This window comes from Mustela putorius, unplaced genomic scaffold (assembly GCF_011764305.1).
Source record: "Mustela putorius furo isolate JIRA1106 unplaced genomic scaffold, ASM1176430v1.1 tig00003909_pilon_pilon_pilon, whole genome shotgun sequence".
Classification (NCBI taxonomy): Eukaryota; Metazoa; Chordata; class Mammalia; order Carnivora; family Mustelidae; genus Mustela; species Mustela putorius.
This window is the reverse complement of record NW_025422057.1, coordinates 40794972-40813668: the sequence shown is the minus strand read 5'-3', so window position 1 is coordinate 40813668 and position 18697 is coordinate 40794972. Positions and strand designations below refer to the sequence as shown.

The 18697-nt window shown below is 37.0% G+C and overlaps 1 protein-coding gene across 10 annotated transcripts in view; it reads left to right on the top strand.

Moving 5' to 3' along the window:
• The window catches only part of MAPK8 (mitogen-activated protein kinase 8), a 107128-nt gene that overhangs the window by 55175 nt on the left and 33256 nt on the right, over positions 1-18697 (top strand). For 9 of the 10 annotated variants that reach the window (XR_006603267.1, XR_006603266.1, XM_045068974.1 and 6 more), the window contains 2 exons: positions 7329-7499; positions 17821-17950. Coding sequence is in view for 8 of the 10 variants with exons in the window: in XM_045068974.1 (XP_044924909.1) it covers positions 7378-7499; positions 17821-17950 (252 nt within the window). In the remaining 2 variants the exon portion in view is untranslated. Of the gene's footprint in view, positions 1-7328; positions 7500-17820; positions 17951-18697 lie in introns of those variants that run through there. The other variant, XM_045068979.1, reaches the window with a different exon arrangement.

Sequence of the window (18697 nt, the reverse complement as noted above, 5' to 3'; positions counted from 1 at the left end):
CCCTCCATCTCAGTCTTGATGGTATTTTCTGATGGCACAGCTATAGCAGTATCTCCATCTGTATGGCCATGCATATGTTCTGAATCCCATTCCTTTCTGCCTTTTCAGAGAGATGGTGCTATCTGAAACTTCATTTTTCTTTTTCATTCCCCTATTCTCACCCTCTCTATATTGGATTCTTACTATAGTAGGTAAATCTTTGTGTTGTATGTGCTATGCTATACTATGATATGTATTATATATAATTATTCTCCCATGACCATTTACTTTCCTCTATCAGTTTCCTATCTCTTTTTTTAATTTTTTTAAAGATTTTATTTATTTATTTGACAGAGAGAGATCACAAGTAGGCAGGGGTAGGCAGAGAAAGAAGGGGAAGCAGGCTCCCCGCTGAGCAGAGAGCCCGATGAGAGGGGCTCGATCCCAGGACCCTGGGATCATGACCTGAGCCAAAGGCAGAGGCTTTAACCCACTGAGCCACCCAGGTGCCCCCAGTTTCCTCTCTTTTTTGCTAAATGTCTCTTAAGAAATACTGATACCACTTAACCTGTTTCTAAAATCATATCCTACCTATACTTCAGCTCATTCCCATCTAGCTTCTATGAACCCCATTAATCTACTCGTGGTTTCTTTGATATTTCTGCAGCATTCACTGCTATTGGCCACTGTTCTTTCAAACACCTCCTTTGGCTTCTCCAATGTGTTCTCTCATTTTCTGTGTCTAGCTATCTCTTCTCTGACTTCTTTGTTGGCTTATCTCTTTTTTTTTTTAACATTTTATTTATTTATTTGATGGACAGAGATCACAAGTAGGCAGAGAGGCAGGCAGAGAGAGAGGAGGAAACAGGCTCCCCCACTGAGCAGAGAGCCCGATGCGGGACTCGATTCCAGGACCCCGAGATCAGGACCTGAGCTGAAGGCAGAGGCTTTAACCCACTGAGCCACCCGGGGTCCCCTGTTGGCTTATCTTTTTTTAATTGCTCATTAAATGTGACTGCTCACAAAGCTGAATCTTGGGTCTTTCTCCCTTCCTCCTTCACTCTTCTTGAGTAACATCATTCTCATTGGTTCAACAACTCTTAAGTTTGTATCTTTTACCCACATTCCCCTCTGAGGTCCAGTCCTGTATCTGGCTATAGATACTTGATAATGTACATCTGGATGTCCTAGAGATATTTCAGACTCAACGTATTTATAACTGTTCCTCTCCCTTCAAACCCTTTTTCACCACCACGAACTTTTTTTAAAATTTTGGACTCAATATAGTGTGTTGGTGAAGGACTCAAATCTTCACTCTACCCCTTACTAATTCTGTAACCATAAGCAATTAACCTTTCTAAGACTTAATTTCATCATGGGAAAGATAGAAAAAGAGCAATTCCTATCTTAACATAAGGAAACATCACACAAAATCAGTACTTGGGATTTATGCTGCCAGCCAAGTAGTAGTAACAAGAACTGAATTTACCCTTTAGCCATAAATAACTGGAAAACCTTCATAGGCCTTTGTGAGGATTAAAGAAAATTTATGAGGCACTTTAAATAAGAAAGACCTGGCATAAAGTAAAACGTATATGTGTTTGTATTTATTTTGTTATATGGATATAACAAATTGTGGGAAGAAGCTAAAATGATGAGTAAATTTTAGTATTAAAAAGTTTTCCAGCCAACACTTAAGCTTTCATTTTAAGAAACTAGAAGAGAATAGCAATCCCAAAACAAACAAAAAGAAGGAAATAAAGACAAGAGCAGGAACCAGAGAAACAGAAAAGTGCAAAACAATAGAGAAAGTAAAAAATAAAATCTAACTTTTTAAAATGCTCAAAAATATTGCTAAAGTTCTAGCCAGACTGATCAGGAAAAAAAAGAAAAAAGGAAGAAAAGACAGGTTACAGTATAGGGTTGAAAGAGGATACATGATTACGGATCCTATAGACATTATATTGGGCAACTTATATGTTTTTCCTTGAAAAACACAAAACTGCTAAACCCTATTTAAGAAGAAATAGATAACCGGAATAGTCCTATGTATATATATGTATATATAAAATTTTGGTTTGCAGTGAAGGCCTTACCTCAAAAAGACACTTATCCTAGATATCTTCATGGAGACATTTTATCAAACACTTAAGATGAAGTAATATCACATCTATACAAAGTCTGCAGAAAATAAAGGAGGGAACACTTTCCAACTCATTTTATGAGGTTAGCATTATGCTACAGTGAAAGAAAACTGCAGACCAGCATTCCCCATAAAAATAAATGGAAAAGCCTTCGCCAGAATTTTAGCCAAATGAATCAGTAATATAAAAAGGATACTTTTGACCAAGTGGGATTCATTACAGGAATGCAAGGGTGGTTCAACATTTAAAATCAGGGTACTTCATATGAACCAACTAAGAAAACAAAATTATATGATTGTCTCAGTAGATTCAGAAAAATCATTTGACAAAATTCATTGCTTATTAATACAAAAAACTAGTATTAAAAAACTTATTAATACAAAAAAATGTTAGTGAAATAGGACTTAAAGGGAACTTTCTCATCTTGTCAATGGCCATTTAGTAAATGTTTATTAAACGTTGTTCAACAGTGTTTAACAGAAGATTGTTAAAGGCCATTTAGTAAAATCCTGTCATTTATATACTTAGTGGTGAAAGACTAAATGGCTTTCCCCTCAGATCAGGAACCAAGGGAATGATGTTTGCTCTTACCACTTCTATTCAGGATTGTATGGAAATGGTAGTTAGTACAGTTGGGCAAGAAAAGTAATGCAGAGGCATCCAAATTGCAAGTGAAGAAATGAAACTGATTGTATATGTGGAAAATCTTCAAAGAATCCACAAAAAAAGGCTACTAAAACTAATAAATGAGCTTAATACAAAGTTATTATACAAAAAGCTTTTCTTTTATGTACTAACAATGAACAATTGAAAATTTAAAAATAAGTTAACATTAAAACATTTACAGTAGTACCCAGAATATTAATACTAAGGAGAAATTGAACAAAATTTTGCAAGGCCTATATATTGGAAACTGTGAAGGGTTACATATTATGTGATTTCACTTACATAACGTTATTTAAATGAAAAAAAATTGTAGTGGTGGAAGCATCCTAGTTGCCAGGGGTAGGGGTTGGCAAGAGTGTGTAATTATATAAAGGGCTAGCACAAAGGATTTTCTTTGATGAGATGAAACACTTCTGTATTCTGATTGTTATTACACTAATAGATGTATGTGATAAATTTACATACAAAGTACATGTAAAAACTGGTAAAATCTGAATAAAGTCTGTAGTTTGTTTAATAGTGTTGTACCAGTGTCGGGTTTTCTCTTTGTAATAGTATGTACCAATGTCAACTTTCTCATTTTGATAATTTGCTGTGGTTATGTCAGATGCTCTTATTTGAGTAAAGCTGGGTGAAGATAGCCAGGATCTTTGTACTATTTTTGTAATTTCTGTGTGGTTCTAAAATTATTTCAAAGTAAAATGTTTAAAAAAAAAAAAAAAAAAGGACACTTAAGAAAATGGAAATGGAAAGGCAGGCCACAGACTGAGAAAAAATACTTGTACAATATCTGATAAAGGATGTATCTCCAGAATATATAAGTAAGTATTAAAGCAATTCTATTTTAAATGGGCAAAAGTGTTAATTAGCTACTTCACCAAAAAAAAAGATGTTGCATATAAGCCTGTGAAAAAATGCTCAACACCATTAATCATTAGGAAACATAAATGTAAACTACAGTGGAATTCCACTGTATACCACTAGCATACTTAAAGTTAAATGGCAATCATAAGAATATGGAGCAGGTAGGGGCGCCTGGGTGCCTCAGTGGGTTAAGCCGTTGCCTTCGGCTCAGGTCATGATCTCAGGGTCCTGGGATCGAGCCCCGCATCGGGCTCTCTGCTCCGCAGGGAGCCTGCTTCCCTTTCTCTCTCTCTCTTTCTCTGCCTGCCTCTCTGCCTACTTGTGATCTCTGTCTGTCAAATAAATAAATAAAATCTTTAAAAAAAAAAAAAAAAGAATGTGGAGCTGGTAAAAACTCTTATTTTGCTGCTGGAAATGAGGAATGGTATGGCCACTTTTGAAAACTGTTTGGCAGTTCCTTATAAAAGTTGAACATAGGACTCAGAAGTCCACCCCTAAATATTTACCCAAGATGAATGGCAAAAAAAAAAAAAAGTGTGAATGTTTCTACTAGTATTGTTTGTAAACCTCCAGACTGGCAACAGTCCATATGTCCCAGTGGTATATCCACGTGATGAAATACCATTTGGTAGTAAAAAGAGAAGCAGCACAGGTGAATAGTAAATGCATTAGGGCAGGGGCACCTGGCTGGCTCTTTCGGTGGAGTATGGAACTCCTGATCTTGGGTTTGTGAGTTTGAGCCCCATGTTGGATGTAGAGATAACTTTAAAACATAAAATCTTAAAAAAAAAAAAAAAAAGTCACGTTAAAGAGCCAGACACACAAATTACATAATGCTGTGTGATTTAACTTATGTGAAGATTTAGGAAAGATACAACTAAGCAGTTCATCGGTTGCCAGAGTTTTGTGGGAAATAGAGGGCAGGGATTGACTCACACAGGGAACATTTTCTAGTAATGGAAATTAATCTATATCATGGTTTGGGTTGTGGTTATAGGATTGTATACATTCATCAAACCTTGCATGTGCTGTTTCTTCTGCCTAGAAAGCTCCCTTTTCTCCATGCCTGGTTAACTCATATTCAGTGTTCAGATCTTGCTCAAACATCACAGAATCAAGAGAATTTTTTCCTGAGCCCAGACTAGTATAGTTTTGCTTTTGTCAGCATCCTGTCCTTTCCCTTCATACTCTCTTTGGAGCCATATTGATGCACAGGCAGATACTAAGCAACATAAGGTCTATTTGTCTTAACTGCAAGCTCCATTAAGGGATAGACAGTTGCTGATTACTGTTGTGTTTATTGTACCCAGCATAGAATTTGACTCAGGTATTAAATATTTCAACTGAGAGCACAAGTGAATAGTTTCCTATTTCTTGTTTGTGGGAATGGCAGCTGTGGCATTTGTGGAGGGTACCACTGACTGGCCTACCTACTTAACCTGGGGTACTCTACTGTGCCTGTTCCTGGGGAGTTGTATTATCTGTCATTGCTCAGCTGCTGCCACATCTTAGTCTAGACTTCTGTTTATGTACCATGGGTACTCCTGCTCCTAGCCCATTCTGTTCTGGGAAGAGAGAGAAGCCTTTCCTTGCTATTATGGAGGTTCTGTGCTCTGCCTCTGACCATATGTGCACATTACTAAAGACCATTATTACTGTCTCCGGGCCCTGGGCAGAGTTTCCAGGATCAATATGTAGAATATTTGATGAGGGGCCTTACACCCAACATTTCCCTCTCTTCCCAAGTCTTTTCACTTTTCTTTCTCCCTCTTTCCCTACAGTGGTAGACAGGAGGGAATTCAGGTTACATTAGGAAATTGTTCTGGGTACCCAATACCTGTATTTGATCATCCTATGAGCATATCTAAATGTTTAAATCATTACCAAACATTTTCTGTAAGCTTCTGGTCTTTCCTCTTAGGCACAATTAATGACATTTGTCATTTCAGCACTTCTCTCTGGAGTGTTACATAACTAGTTTAGTTATTGATTTTTGGAAATAGTTCTCTGGCCCCTCTTCAATGTGTCCAAATCATTTATCTGACTTCTTAATTGCTTTCAATTTACTTACCTTCTCTTTTAAAGCTTACACTGTTTGGACTTTTTTGTTTAGTTTCATCACATCTGAGAATCCTCATTAATTTTAATTTTATCTCTTATCTGGATTAGTACAATATCCAAATTAGTACAGTAGTTTACTAGTTTTTCCTCTTCCAGCTTTTGTTCCCCTCCTCTTGCAATATAATCTCCTAGCAGCAGCTAGGATGCTGGTCAAGGTACTCTCACTCTTCACTTCCCAGTGCCTTCCGTCCTACTCTTAAGAATTCAACTGTGTTAAAATCCAGTTCATGAGCTTCTGTGTAATCTGGCCTTAGGGCCCAATATAGTGTCTGGCACAGGTTAGGCATTTAGTATTTGTTAAATTGATTCTTTGCATTGTAAGTCTTATCAGGATTTTGTTTTTGTTAGCATTGTCTTAAAACCATACAAATACACACAACACACAAACACAGTAATACTTTAGACCTAATTGGTTTATTATCGGATATGCGGAGCATTTTGGAATAGAGCACTTTCATCTAATGAGAATGGATAATCAGTTTGTAAATAAATGCAACTCAAATAGGTGGAAAAAGACTTCCTTGGCTTGTAGTTGGGCATGTGGTAAAGAGCTGTGGTCAGAACTTAGGTCATGCTTTTGAGGCCCCACACAATTCAAAACAGTGTTATTTTATTTCACATCCTAATATACTAAATGCTTTTCTCTATATATTTTTCATATATTTTCTTATTTTTAACTTTATTTTATATCTTCTTATTTTATCTTATATTTTCTACCCTTCTTCTTATCCTTTCAACCATTATAACCTCACATCTGCACGACACTTAATTGTTGGAAGTCAGGGGGTCTGTTATGGTGACAGCACTATGCTGCTCTGTATTTGTTACGTAGGGATCATACATGCTAACCAGCTTACTAGCCTGCAGTTGGTTGTTTTTTCCATGTCACACTAAATGAGATTGTGAATTATTTTTTAATTAAGGTTTATCAGTTTCTCACAAAAATTAAGGTTTCCATATTTTATAATAAATACATAAAAAGGACTGGTTTTAAATGTTAAGCTATGGAAGTGACCTTAAAAGTATGTTTAGTTTAATTATTTGGTTTTTTCATTTTACAGCTTTCCAATAAATTAAGACACATACGCATATTAATACTACTGACCTATAGTAGAGAAGCTGTTAACCCTTATAAACATTTTGTTGTAACTATTAGTCATCTCCTTAAGTATAACAGAGGCTAACCAAGCTCTGTGGTATTTTTTTCTAATTGTGGTTTGTTTTTTTTTTAACCATTATTTTTCTGTGTGTGTTTATGTGTGTGTATGTTTATGTTATGTTAGTCACCATAAAGTACATCGATTTTGATGTAGTGTTCCATGATTCATTGTTTGCATATAATACCTAGTGCTCCTTGCCCTCCTTAATACCAATCACCAGGCGAACCGATCCTCCCACTCCCCTCCCCTCTAAAACCTTCAGTTTGTTTTAATAAAGCAGCTCTTTTAATATGGTATAGCAATCTGTGTTACTATCAGTGAAGAGGGTAAGGACTTGAATTTTAAGATTAAGTAAATTCGTTTTGTTAACATCACATTTTGTTCCATTTTGCAGCTTCTCGGTGAATATTTGGATGAAGCCATTAAATTAATTGTTTGCCATCATGAGCAGAAGCAAGCGTGACAGCAATTTTTATAGTGTAGAGATTGGAGATTCTACATTTACAGTCTTGAAACGATATCAGAATTTAAAACCTATAGGCTCAGGAGCTCAAGGAATAGTATGGTAAGTTTTTACTTCCAAAAATTAGGCAAAGAATCACTAACTGCCATCTTTTCTTATATATACTTTGGTAAATATTTAACTTGCCTCAAGAAATTAAAATAAAACTATGAAGTTTAAATTAAAGCTGTAACATGGCAAACTTTTTTATTCTTGGGTTGGTGGTCTTTATTATTCATTAAGTGCAACTTTATAAATCAGCACTGCCATCTTTTAAGTATAAAGTATGATTAAATACTTGGTCAAAAGCCATGTAAAGACAAATACCCATATCAGGAAACAAGAAGTGGCATGCTTGTCAATTCCATATATACATCTATTCCCATAGCTAGTTGTTTAATAAAAAGCTTCACTTAATCCTCACTTTCATACTATAATGGAACTCTGGAATTTCAAAAATCTTATTTTGCACTGGGGAATGAAGTGAATTAATATCATCTCATTGTATGTGTTTCAAAACTCATATGTATCTTTAAAATTGATTTATTGGCTAATTTCTATGAAAGGCCTAGGGTTTATAGATCAACATGATTCTTTTTTTTTTTTTTTAGATTTATTTGCTTTAGAGAAAGAGCACACATGGGGGTGGGGAGCAAGGGGGCGCAGAGGGTTAGAATCTCAGGCTCATTTACAGATGAGCACAAGCCCAATGCAGCCTGATTTCATGACCCTGAGATCATGACCTGAGCTTACAAAGTCGGACACTCAACTGACTAAGCCACCCAGGTGCCCCAACATAATTCTTTATAAAATGAAGGGTAGAACACTTTTTGGGACAGTTCTGCTAATGATTTTAGGTCACTAAGTTAGCATAATAAGCTAATGATTGGGGGAATTCTAAGCCTCACTCCAACGTAATTGTATATTACTCTTTTTGAACCAGATACATTTCAGAGTATTAAAAAAGTCAGAAGTGTTTATGACCCTGCAGGTCTCCCAGGTTCTAGAAAAACTCTTGCACATGTACATAAAGAGACATACATAGGGTTGTTTTTTGCAACACCATTTATAATAGCAAAAATTTGTAACAGCAGCAAGTCTATCCATGAGAATAAAAAATTGTGATATCGTCATATAGTGAAATACTATACAACATTTAAAATGAACTAGGTTTCGGCAGAGGAGTCAAGATGGCGGAGAAGTAGCAGGCTGAGACTACTTCAGCTAGCCGGAGATCAGCTAGATAGCTTATCTAAAGATTGCAAACACCTGAAAATCCATCGGCAGATCGAAGAGAAGAAGAACAGCAATTCTGGAAACAGAAAATAACCACTTTCTGAAAGGTAGGACCGGCGGAGAAGTGAATCCAAAGCGACGGGAAGATAGACCCCAGGGGGAGGGGCCGGCTCCCGGCAAGCGGCGGAGCAACCGCGCACAAAATCAGGACTTTTAAAAGTCTGTTCCGCTGAGGGACATCGCTCCAGAGGCTACCCGGGGCAAAGCCCACACGGGGTCAGCATGGCCTCAGGTCCCGCAGGGTCACAGAAGGATCGGGGGTGTCTGAGTGTCGCAGAGCTTGCGGGTATTGGAACGGGAAAACCGGCTACAGAGACAGAGCCGACAGTGAGCTCGCAGCTTGGGGTGACCTTGAACCGGTCGCAGGCTCGGTGAGCTCGGAGCACGGCCGGAGGTCAGGCAGACGGGAGTAACTGGGCGCGGTTCTCTGAGCGCACACTGAGGAGTGCGGCCCTGGGCTCTCGGCTCCTCCGGGCCAGAGACCAGGAGGCCGCCATTTGTATTCCCGTCCTCCGGAACTCTACAGAAAGCGCTTAGGGAACAAAAGCTCCTGAAAGCAAACCCAAGCGGATTACTCACCCCGGCCCCGGGTAAGGGCGGTGCAATTCCGCCTGGGGCAAAGACACTTGAGAATCACTACAACAGGCCCCTCCCCCAGAAGATCAACAAGAAATCCAGCCGAGACCAAGTTCACCTACCAAAGAGTGCGGTTTCAATACCAAGGAGAGCAGCAGAATTCTAGAGGAGGAGAAAGCAAAGCACGGAACTCATGGCTTTTGCCCTGTGATTTTTTTTAGTCTTGCGGTTAATTTAATTTTTTTCTTTTTCATTTTTTGTTTTTTTTTCTCGCCTTCGGGTAAAATTTTTTTTTAACTGTTACCTTTTTCTTTTTTAACGATTTTTTACTAGTTTATCTAATACATATATTTTTTCTTTTTTATATTTTTCTTAGGTGTTTTCTTTTTTTTAAAATTCTTTTCTTTTTTTTTTCTTTCTTTTTTCTTTTTTTTTTTTTTCTTTTTTTTCTTTCTTCCTTTTTGAACCTCTTTTTATCTCCTTTCTCCCCCCTCACGATTTGGGATCTCTTCTAATTTGGTTAAAGCATAGTTTCCTGGGGTTGTTGCCACCCTTTTAGTATTTTACTTGCCCCCTCATATACTCTTCTCTGGACAAAATGACAAGACGGAAAAATTCAACACAAAAAAAAGAACCAAGAGGCAGTACCGAAGGCTAGGGACCTAATCAATACAGACATGGGTAATATGTCAGATCTAGACTTCAGAATGACAATTCTCAAGGTTCTAGCCGGGCTCGAAAAAGGCATGGAAGATATTAGAGAAACCCTCTCGAGAGATATAAAAGCCCTTTCTGGAGAAATAAAAGAACTAAAATCTAACCAAGTTGAAATCAAAAAAGCTATTAATGAGGTGCAATCAAAAATGGAGGCTCTCACTGCTAGGATAAATGAGGCAGAAGAAAGAATTAGTGATATAGAAGACCAAATGGCAGAGAATAAAGAAGCTGAGCAAAAGAGGGACAAACAGATACTGGACCACGAGGGGAGAATTCGAGAGATAAGTGACACCATAAGACGAAACAACATTAGAATAATTGGGATTCCAGAAGAAGAAGAAAGAGAGAGGGGAGCAGAAGATATACTAGAGAGAATTATTGGGGAGAATTTCCCCAATATGGCAAAGGGAACGAGCATCAAAATTCAGGAGGTTCAGAGAACACCCCTCAAAATCAATAAGAATTGGCCCACACCCCGTCACCTAACAGTAAAATTTACAAGTCTCAGTGACAAAGAGAAAATCCTGAAAGCAGCCCGGGAAAAGAAGTCTGTAACATACAATGGTAAAAATATTAGATTGGCAGCTGACTTATCCACAGAGACCTGGCAGGCCAGAAAGAGCTGGCATGATATTTTCAGAGCACTAAATGAGAAAAACATGCAGCCCAGAATACTATATCCAGCTAGGCTATCATTGAAAATAGAAGGAGAGATTAAAAGCTTTCAAGACAAACAACAACTGAAAGAATTTGCAAACACCAAACCAGCTCTACAGGAAATCTTGAAAGGGGTCCTCTAAGCAAAGAGAGAGCCTACAAGTGGTAGATCAGAAAGGAACAGAGACCATATACAGTAACAGTCACCTTACAGGCAATACAATGGCCCTAAATTCTTATCTCTCAATAGTTACCCTGAATGTTAATGGGCTAAATGCCCCTGTCAAAAGACACAGGGTATCAGAATGGATAAAAAAACAAAACCCATCTATATGTTGCCTCCAAGAAACTCATTTTAAACCCGAAGACACCTCCAGATTTAAAGTGAGGGGGTGGAAAAGAATTTACCATGCTAATGGACATCAGAAGAAAGCAGGAGTGGCAATCCTTATATCAGATCAATTGGATTTTAAGCCAAAGACTATAATAAGAGAAGAGGAAGGACACTATATCATACTCAAAGGGTCTGTCCAACAAGAAGATTTAACAATTTTAAATATCTATGCCCCCAACGTGGGAGCAGCCAACTATATACACCAATTAATAACAAAATCAAAGAAACACAGCAACAATAATACAATAATAGTAGGGGACTTGAACACTCCCCTCACTGAAATGGACAGATCATCCAAGCAAAAGATCAGCAAGGAAATAAAGGCCTTAAACGACACACTGGACCAGATGGACATTACAGATATATTCAGAACATTTCATCCCAAAGCAACAGAATACACATTCTTCTCTAGTGCACATGGAACATTCTCCAGAATAGATCACATCCTCGGTCCTAAATCATGACTCAACCGGTATCAAAAGATTGGGATCATTCCCTGCATATTTTCAGACCACAATGCTCTAAAGCTAGAACTCAACCACAAAAGGAAGTTTTAAAAGAACCAAAATACATGGAGACTAAACAGTATCCTTCTAAAGAATGAATGGGTCAACCGGGAAATTAAAGAAGAATTGAAAAAAATCATGGAAACAAATGATAATGAAAATACAACAGTTCAAAATCTGTGGGACACAACAAAGGCAGTCCTGAGAGGAAAATATATAGCGGTACAAGCCTTTCTCAAGAAACAAGAAAGGTCTCAGGTACACAACCTAACCCTACACCTAAAGGAGCTGGAGAAAGAACAAGAAAGAAACCCTAAGCCCAGCAGGAGAAGAGAAATCATAAAGATCAGAGCAGAAATCAATGAAATAGAAACCAAAAAAACAATAGAACAAATCAACAAAAGTAGGAGCTGGTTCTTTGAAAGAATTAATAAAATTGATAAACCCCTGGCCAGACTTATCAAAAAGAAAGGAGAAAGGACCCAAATAAATAAAATCATGAATGAAAGAGGAGAGATCACAACTAACACCAAAGAAATACAAACTATTATAAGAACATACTATGAGCAACTCTACGGCAATAAATTTGACAATCTGGAAGAAATGGATGCATTCCTAGAAACATATAAACTACCACAACTGAACCAGGAAGAAATAGAAAGCCTGAACAGACCCATAACCAGTAAGGAGATTGAAACAGTCATTAAAAATCTCCAAACAAACAAAAGCCCAGGGCCAGACGGCTTCCCTGGGGAATTCTACCAAACATTTAAAGAAGAACTAATTCCTATTCTCCTAAAACTGTTCCAAAAAATAGAAATGGAAGGAAAACTTCCAAACTCATTTTATGAGGCCAGCATCACCTTGATCCCCAAACCAGACAAGGATCCCACCAAAAAAGAGAGCTATAGACCAATATCCTTGATGAACACAGATGCGAAAATACTCAACAAAATACTAGCCAATAGGATTCAACAGTACATTAAAAAGATTATTCACCACGACCAAGTGGGATTTATTCCAGGGCTGCAAGGTTGGTTCAACATCCGCAAATCAGTCAATGTGATACAACACATCAATAAAAGTAAGAACAAGAACCATATGATACTCTCAATAGATGCTGAAAAAGCATTTGACAAAGTAAAGCATCCCTTCCTGATCAAAACTCTTTAATGTGTAGGGATAGAGGGCACATACCTCAATATCATCAAAGCCATCTATGAAAAACCCACCGCAAATATCATTCTCAATGGAGAAAAACTGAAAGCTTTTCCACTAAGGTCAGGAACACGGCAGGGATGTCCATTATCACCACTGCTATTCAACATAGTACTAGAGGTCCTAGCCTCAGCAATCAGACAACAAAAGGAAATTAAAGGCATCCAAATCGGCAAAGAAGAAGTCAAATTATCACTCTTCGCAGATGATATGATACTCTATGTGGAAAACCCAAAAGACTCCACTCCAAAACTGCTAGAACTTATACAGGAATTCAGTAAAGTGTCAGGATATAAAATCAATGCACAGAAATCAGTTGCATTTCTCTACACCAACAGCAAGACAGAAGAAAGGGAAATTAAGGAGTCCATCCCATTTACAATTGCACCCAAAACCATAAGATACCTAGGAATAAACCTAACCAAAGAGACACAGAATCTATACTCAGAAAACTATAAAGTACTCATGAAAGAAATTGAGGAAGACACAAAGAAATGGAAAAATGTTCCATGCTCCTGGATTGGAAGAATAAATATTGTGAAAATGTCTATGCTACCTAAAGCAATCTACACATTTAATGCAATTCCTATCAAAGTACCCTCCATCTTTTTCAAAGAAATGGAACAAATAATTCTAAAATTTAAATGGAACCAGAAAAGACCTCGAATAGCTAAAGGGATATTAAAAAAGAAAGCCAACGTTGGTGGCATCACAATCCCGGACTTCAAGCTCTATTACAAAGCTGTCATCATCAAGACAGCATGGTACTGGCACAAAAACAGACCCATAGATCAATGGAACAGAATAGAGAGCCCAGAAATAGACTCTCAACTCTATGGTCAACTAATCTTCGACAAAGCAGGAAAGAATGTCCAATGGAAAAAAGACAGCCTCTTCAATAAATGGTGCTGGGAAAATTGGACAGCCACATGCAGAAAAATGAAATTGGACCATTTCCTTACACCACACACAAAAATAGACTCAAAATGGATGAAGGACCTCAATATGCGAAAGGAATCCATCAAAATCCTTGAGGAGAACACAGGCAGCAACCTCTTCGACCTCAGCCGCAGCAACATCTTCCTAGGAACAATGCCAAAGGCAAGGGATGCAACGGCAAAAATGAACTATTGGGATTTCATCAAGATCAAAAGCTTTTGCACAGCAAAGGAAACAGTTCACAAAATCAAAAGACAACTGACAGAATGGGAGAAGATATTTGCAAACGACATATCAGATAAAGGACTAGTGTCCAGAATCTATAAAGAACTTAGCAAACTCAACACCCTAAGAACAAATAATCCAATCAAGAAATGGGCAGAGGACATGAGCAGACATTTCTGCAAAGAAGACATCCAGATGGCCAACAGACACATGAAAAAGTGCTCCATATCACTCGGCATCAGGGAAATACAAATCAAAACCACAATGCGATATCACCTCACACCAGTCAGAATGGCTAAAATCAACAAGTCAGGAAATGACAGATGCTGGCGAGGATGTGGAGAAAGGGGAACCCTCCTACACTGTTGGTGGGAATGCAAGCTGGTGCAACCTCTCTGGAAAACAGCATGGAGGTTCCTCAAAATGTTGAAAATAGAACTGCCCTATGACCCAGCAATTACACTATTGGGCATTTACCCTAAAGATACAAACGTAGTGATCCAAAGGGGCACGTGCACCCGAATGTTTATAGCAGCAATGTCCACAATAGCCAAACTATGGAAAGAACCTAGATGTCCATCAGCAGATGAATGGATCAAGAAAGTGTGGTATATATACACAATGGAATACTATGCAGCCATCAAAAGAAATGAAATCTTGCCATTTGCGACAACATGGATGGAACTAGAGCGTATCATGCTTAGCGAAATAAGTCAAGCGGAGAAAGACAACTATCATATGATCTCCCTGATATGAGGAAGTGGTGATGCAACATGGGGGCTTAAGTGGGTACAAGAAGAATAAATGAAACAAGATGGGATTGGGAGGGAGACAAACCATAAGTGACTCTTAATCTCACAAAACAAACTGAGGGTTGTTGGGGGGAGTGGGTTTGGGAGAAGGGGGTGGTATTATGGACATTGGGGAGGGTATGTGTTTTGGTGAGTGCTGTGAAGTGTGTAAACCTGGTGATTCACAGACCTGTACCCCTGGGGATAAAAATATATGTTTATAAAAAATAAAAAATTATATTTAAAAAAAAATGAACTAGGTTTCAACAGGGACAATCTCAGAAATGAACTGTTGACTTTAAAAGGAAAATGCCGAATATATGCACATTATTGTACCATTTATATACAGTTTTAAAATCTGCGAAATAGGACCATAAATTTATGGATGCCTGCATAGGTAGGAAAGTACAAAAATCATTAATAAATACCAAAGTCAGAATAATGCTTACCTCTGAAAATAGAGATAAGGGAGGGGACTTTACCTGTGATAATATATTACTTTTTAAAAAATTCAGCCCTTGGGGCGCCTGGGTGGCTCAGTCAGTTAAGTTCCAATTCTTGATCTCATTCCAGGTCTTGATCTCAGGGTCCTGAGTTTGAGTCCCATGTTGGGCTCCATGCTGGGTATAGAGCCTACTTTAAAAAAAAAAAAAAAGGAATTATGGTAAAATACTAAAATCTAACAGATTTCTCTAATGGGAACAGTAGCATTTATTCTCTTTCTTTACTCTTGAAGTAATTTATAATACCAGAAATTTCAGAATTTGGGTAATTTTATAAAGTATTATTGGCTGGTTGATTTTCATTTTAACCAACCACATTTATCAAACCACAAATTAAATTTAAAGAAAATAGTGTGCTACAGTCAATACAGGAAGGATTCTGAAAACCAGCTCATGGTTCAGATTCTAGCTTTATGATGTATTTGTGACTCATAGCAAATTAACACTTCTAATCCAGTTTTCTCACCAAATTTACATGGTAGTTGTAAGGAATGTAGTAGTGTTTTTAAGCTTCTTAATAGTGTTTAAAATGTTTTTTGTTGGGTCCCTGGGTGGCTCAGTTGCTTAGCCTCTGCCTTCAGCTCAGATTGTGATCTTCGATCCTATTGGGCTCCCTGCTCAGTGGAGAGTCTGCTTCACCCTCTCCCTCTGCCCCGCCCCATGCTCGTGCACATACACACACACGCACATGCTCTCTCTCAAATAAATTTAAAAAAAAAATTAAAATATGCTTTCTGGGGGCACTTGAGTGGCACAATGCTTAAGTATCTGACTCTGTTTCAGCTCAGGTTGTGATCTCCAGGTCATAAATTTGAGCCCCACATGGGGTCCCACACTCTATGTGGAGTCAGCTTAAATTTCTCTTTCCCTCTGCCCCTTCCCACTGTGTGCTTTCCCTCTCTCTCTCTCTTTCTCACTCTCTCTCTAAAATAACTAAATCTTTAAAAAAATTTTTTTTTAAACTCACTCTGTTACCATCAGAATCAATTGAAGAACTTGAATTTTTTTTAAAGGTATTATTTTGGGCCCATTGATAGATAGTAAGATTCATAGGGGCCTGGTTGAGATCTCTAGTTTGTGCACATTTAAGTATCAACAATTAGAAATCTAACTCTAAATCTAAATACAAAGTAGTGCAGCCTACTCAGATACTTTAGAGTTTGAAATATTATTTTGATTTAACAGAATAAAATTTTAATAGGAATGAATTTAAAGCTTACAAATAAAACATACTTGATCTGAAACAGTCAAAACTTCTATTTTTTTATGACCCCTAATGTTTGTTTGTTTTTAAATTGGAGAGAACATATCTGTAAATATGACATTTTCTAACTTAAGGTTATAATATTTATGTCTGTTTTGCTATATGTGTCTGTTTTGTGTATGCCATGTGTGTATGTATGTGTGTATATATACACACACACTGTAGTTAAGGCATATATATTATGTGTAGATGTGTCCATTTATGCCAGAGAACCAATGTCTTAATATATATTTCTTCAGTACGTTTGATATAGTGAGATAGCTAGAGAACAAACTCAAGTTTTCAGTTAGATGAGAGAATAATTTTAATTAGCAGTATGTAAACTTTCCAAATATCACATAAACAGAAGTCCTACAGTATTTTAGGTAGTCAAGTATGAAAAGTAATAACCTCATGTCTTCGTCTTTTGGTCTCAGCTTTGCTTTTAACTTTCTGATTAAACCTTGGGCAATGTAACCTCTAGGTGTGGTGAATTCAAATGATTTTTAAAGTCTCTTTCAATCATAATATTCTATAATTTTAAGATAGTTCTCCTTATTTGTGCTTTACTTTCTCTGCTCTGTCATTTGCAAAACATGCTTTTTAGTCACCATCACATGGTAGGAGATAGGAAGAGTAATGAGGATGGTGTTATGTCACAGAATTATAGGTTTTTCATTAACAGTTACAAAGCAGCTTCCAATGTCCTGAGATCTGGCATTTATATTTGTAAACTTGATTTTTTAATTCTTCCTTAATACAAATCTTAAGTGCTTTTTATGTTGTAAAATAACCTTTTAGATACCTTTATATGTGTATTCTTTTCTCTTTCTGCATTCATTTTGTTGTGTCCATGGAAGATGTAAGTGATCTACTTATGTAGAATTCTTCAGCAAGTATTTGGGTAGAATTTTTGACCATATGTATTCTTTAATCCTGTCTTTCCTTGAGGTAGGTACAGAATGAAGGATTCCCTTAGGCTTGAAGCTATCTATTGGACCTGAATACTCATTAAAAATTTGTGCATTGAGTGCCCATTGTATGCTAGGTTGACCTTGGACGACACCCAGTGAACAAGCACTGTGTCTGTCTTCACAGTCCATTGAATATATTAGCATTTTAAGAAACAGTTAACAATGCTATACATTGTTGGAATATGCTGTAATAGGTATAGAAGAAACATGTTGAAAATCAAAGATTGGAAATTGATACAATTGCATTTTATCTTTGGAGAAAGTAAGGAATCTGCATGAATGTTTCATAAATTCAGTTTTACACATTTTAAAGGTTTTTTGTTGGTTTTGAATTTCTTGTTACAGTGCAGCTTATGATGCCATTCTTGAAAGAAATGTTGCAATCAAGAAGCTAAGCCGGCCATTTCAGAACCAGACTCATGCTAAACGGGCTTACAGAGAGCTAGTTCTTATGAAATGTGTTAATCACAAAAATGTAAGTGAACATTTTAGAAAATTTCATAAGTATAGATGAAATCAAGATTTGTTCATGAATACATAACAAAAACTTTAAAAAATATATTAGGTGCTTTAAATTCTTCTGGATTGAAACATTATTTAAAAGGGGTGTATATCTACACTGTAAATTATATCACAAGAGGACAGCTTCTGAAATTTAGATTGTATAGTTTTCTGACATTTAATTTGCACAGGGGGTTTTAAAAGAAGTAGGTGTTTTAGAACTTTATTTAGGCTTGATCTCATTTTCTACTTTTTGTTTTCTGTCAGGCTGACATTTCAGAAAACTCCAGCCTTAGCACAGAGATGAAATTGCTCCCATTTTACTTTGACAGTGGAATTTTATTCAATAATATTAGATACAAAGTTCAAATCATTTCTCCCTACCCTACTCACACTTTTTAAAGTGATACTGATACTCACTGGTCACTTTAGGTTGAAGATAGTCTGTAATTTTATAAAGCAATTTAGCAGAAACTTCAAAAAATATTTAAATGAAATTAGGGAAATATCCTTAATTCCTTTTCCCTAATGATTATAATGACTTAAACATATAACTCATTTTGAGAAGACATAGTTACACTTTTTTAAACTTAATTAAGTATGCTTTTATGATTATTTTAATGGAGTCATCTCTCTCAGCTGAGAGGAAATAAACTAGGAGTATATACAAGGGAGAGTTTTATGAAGTACTAAACCAAAAGCATCTGACTGGAGACGTCTT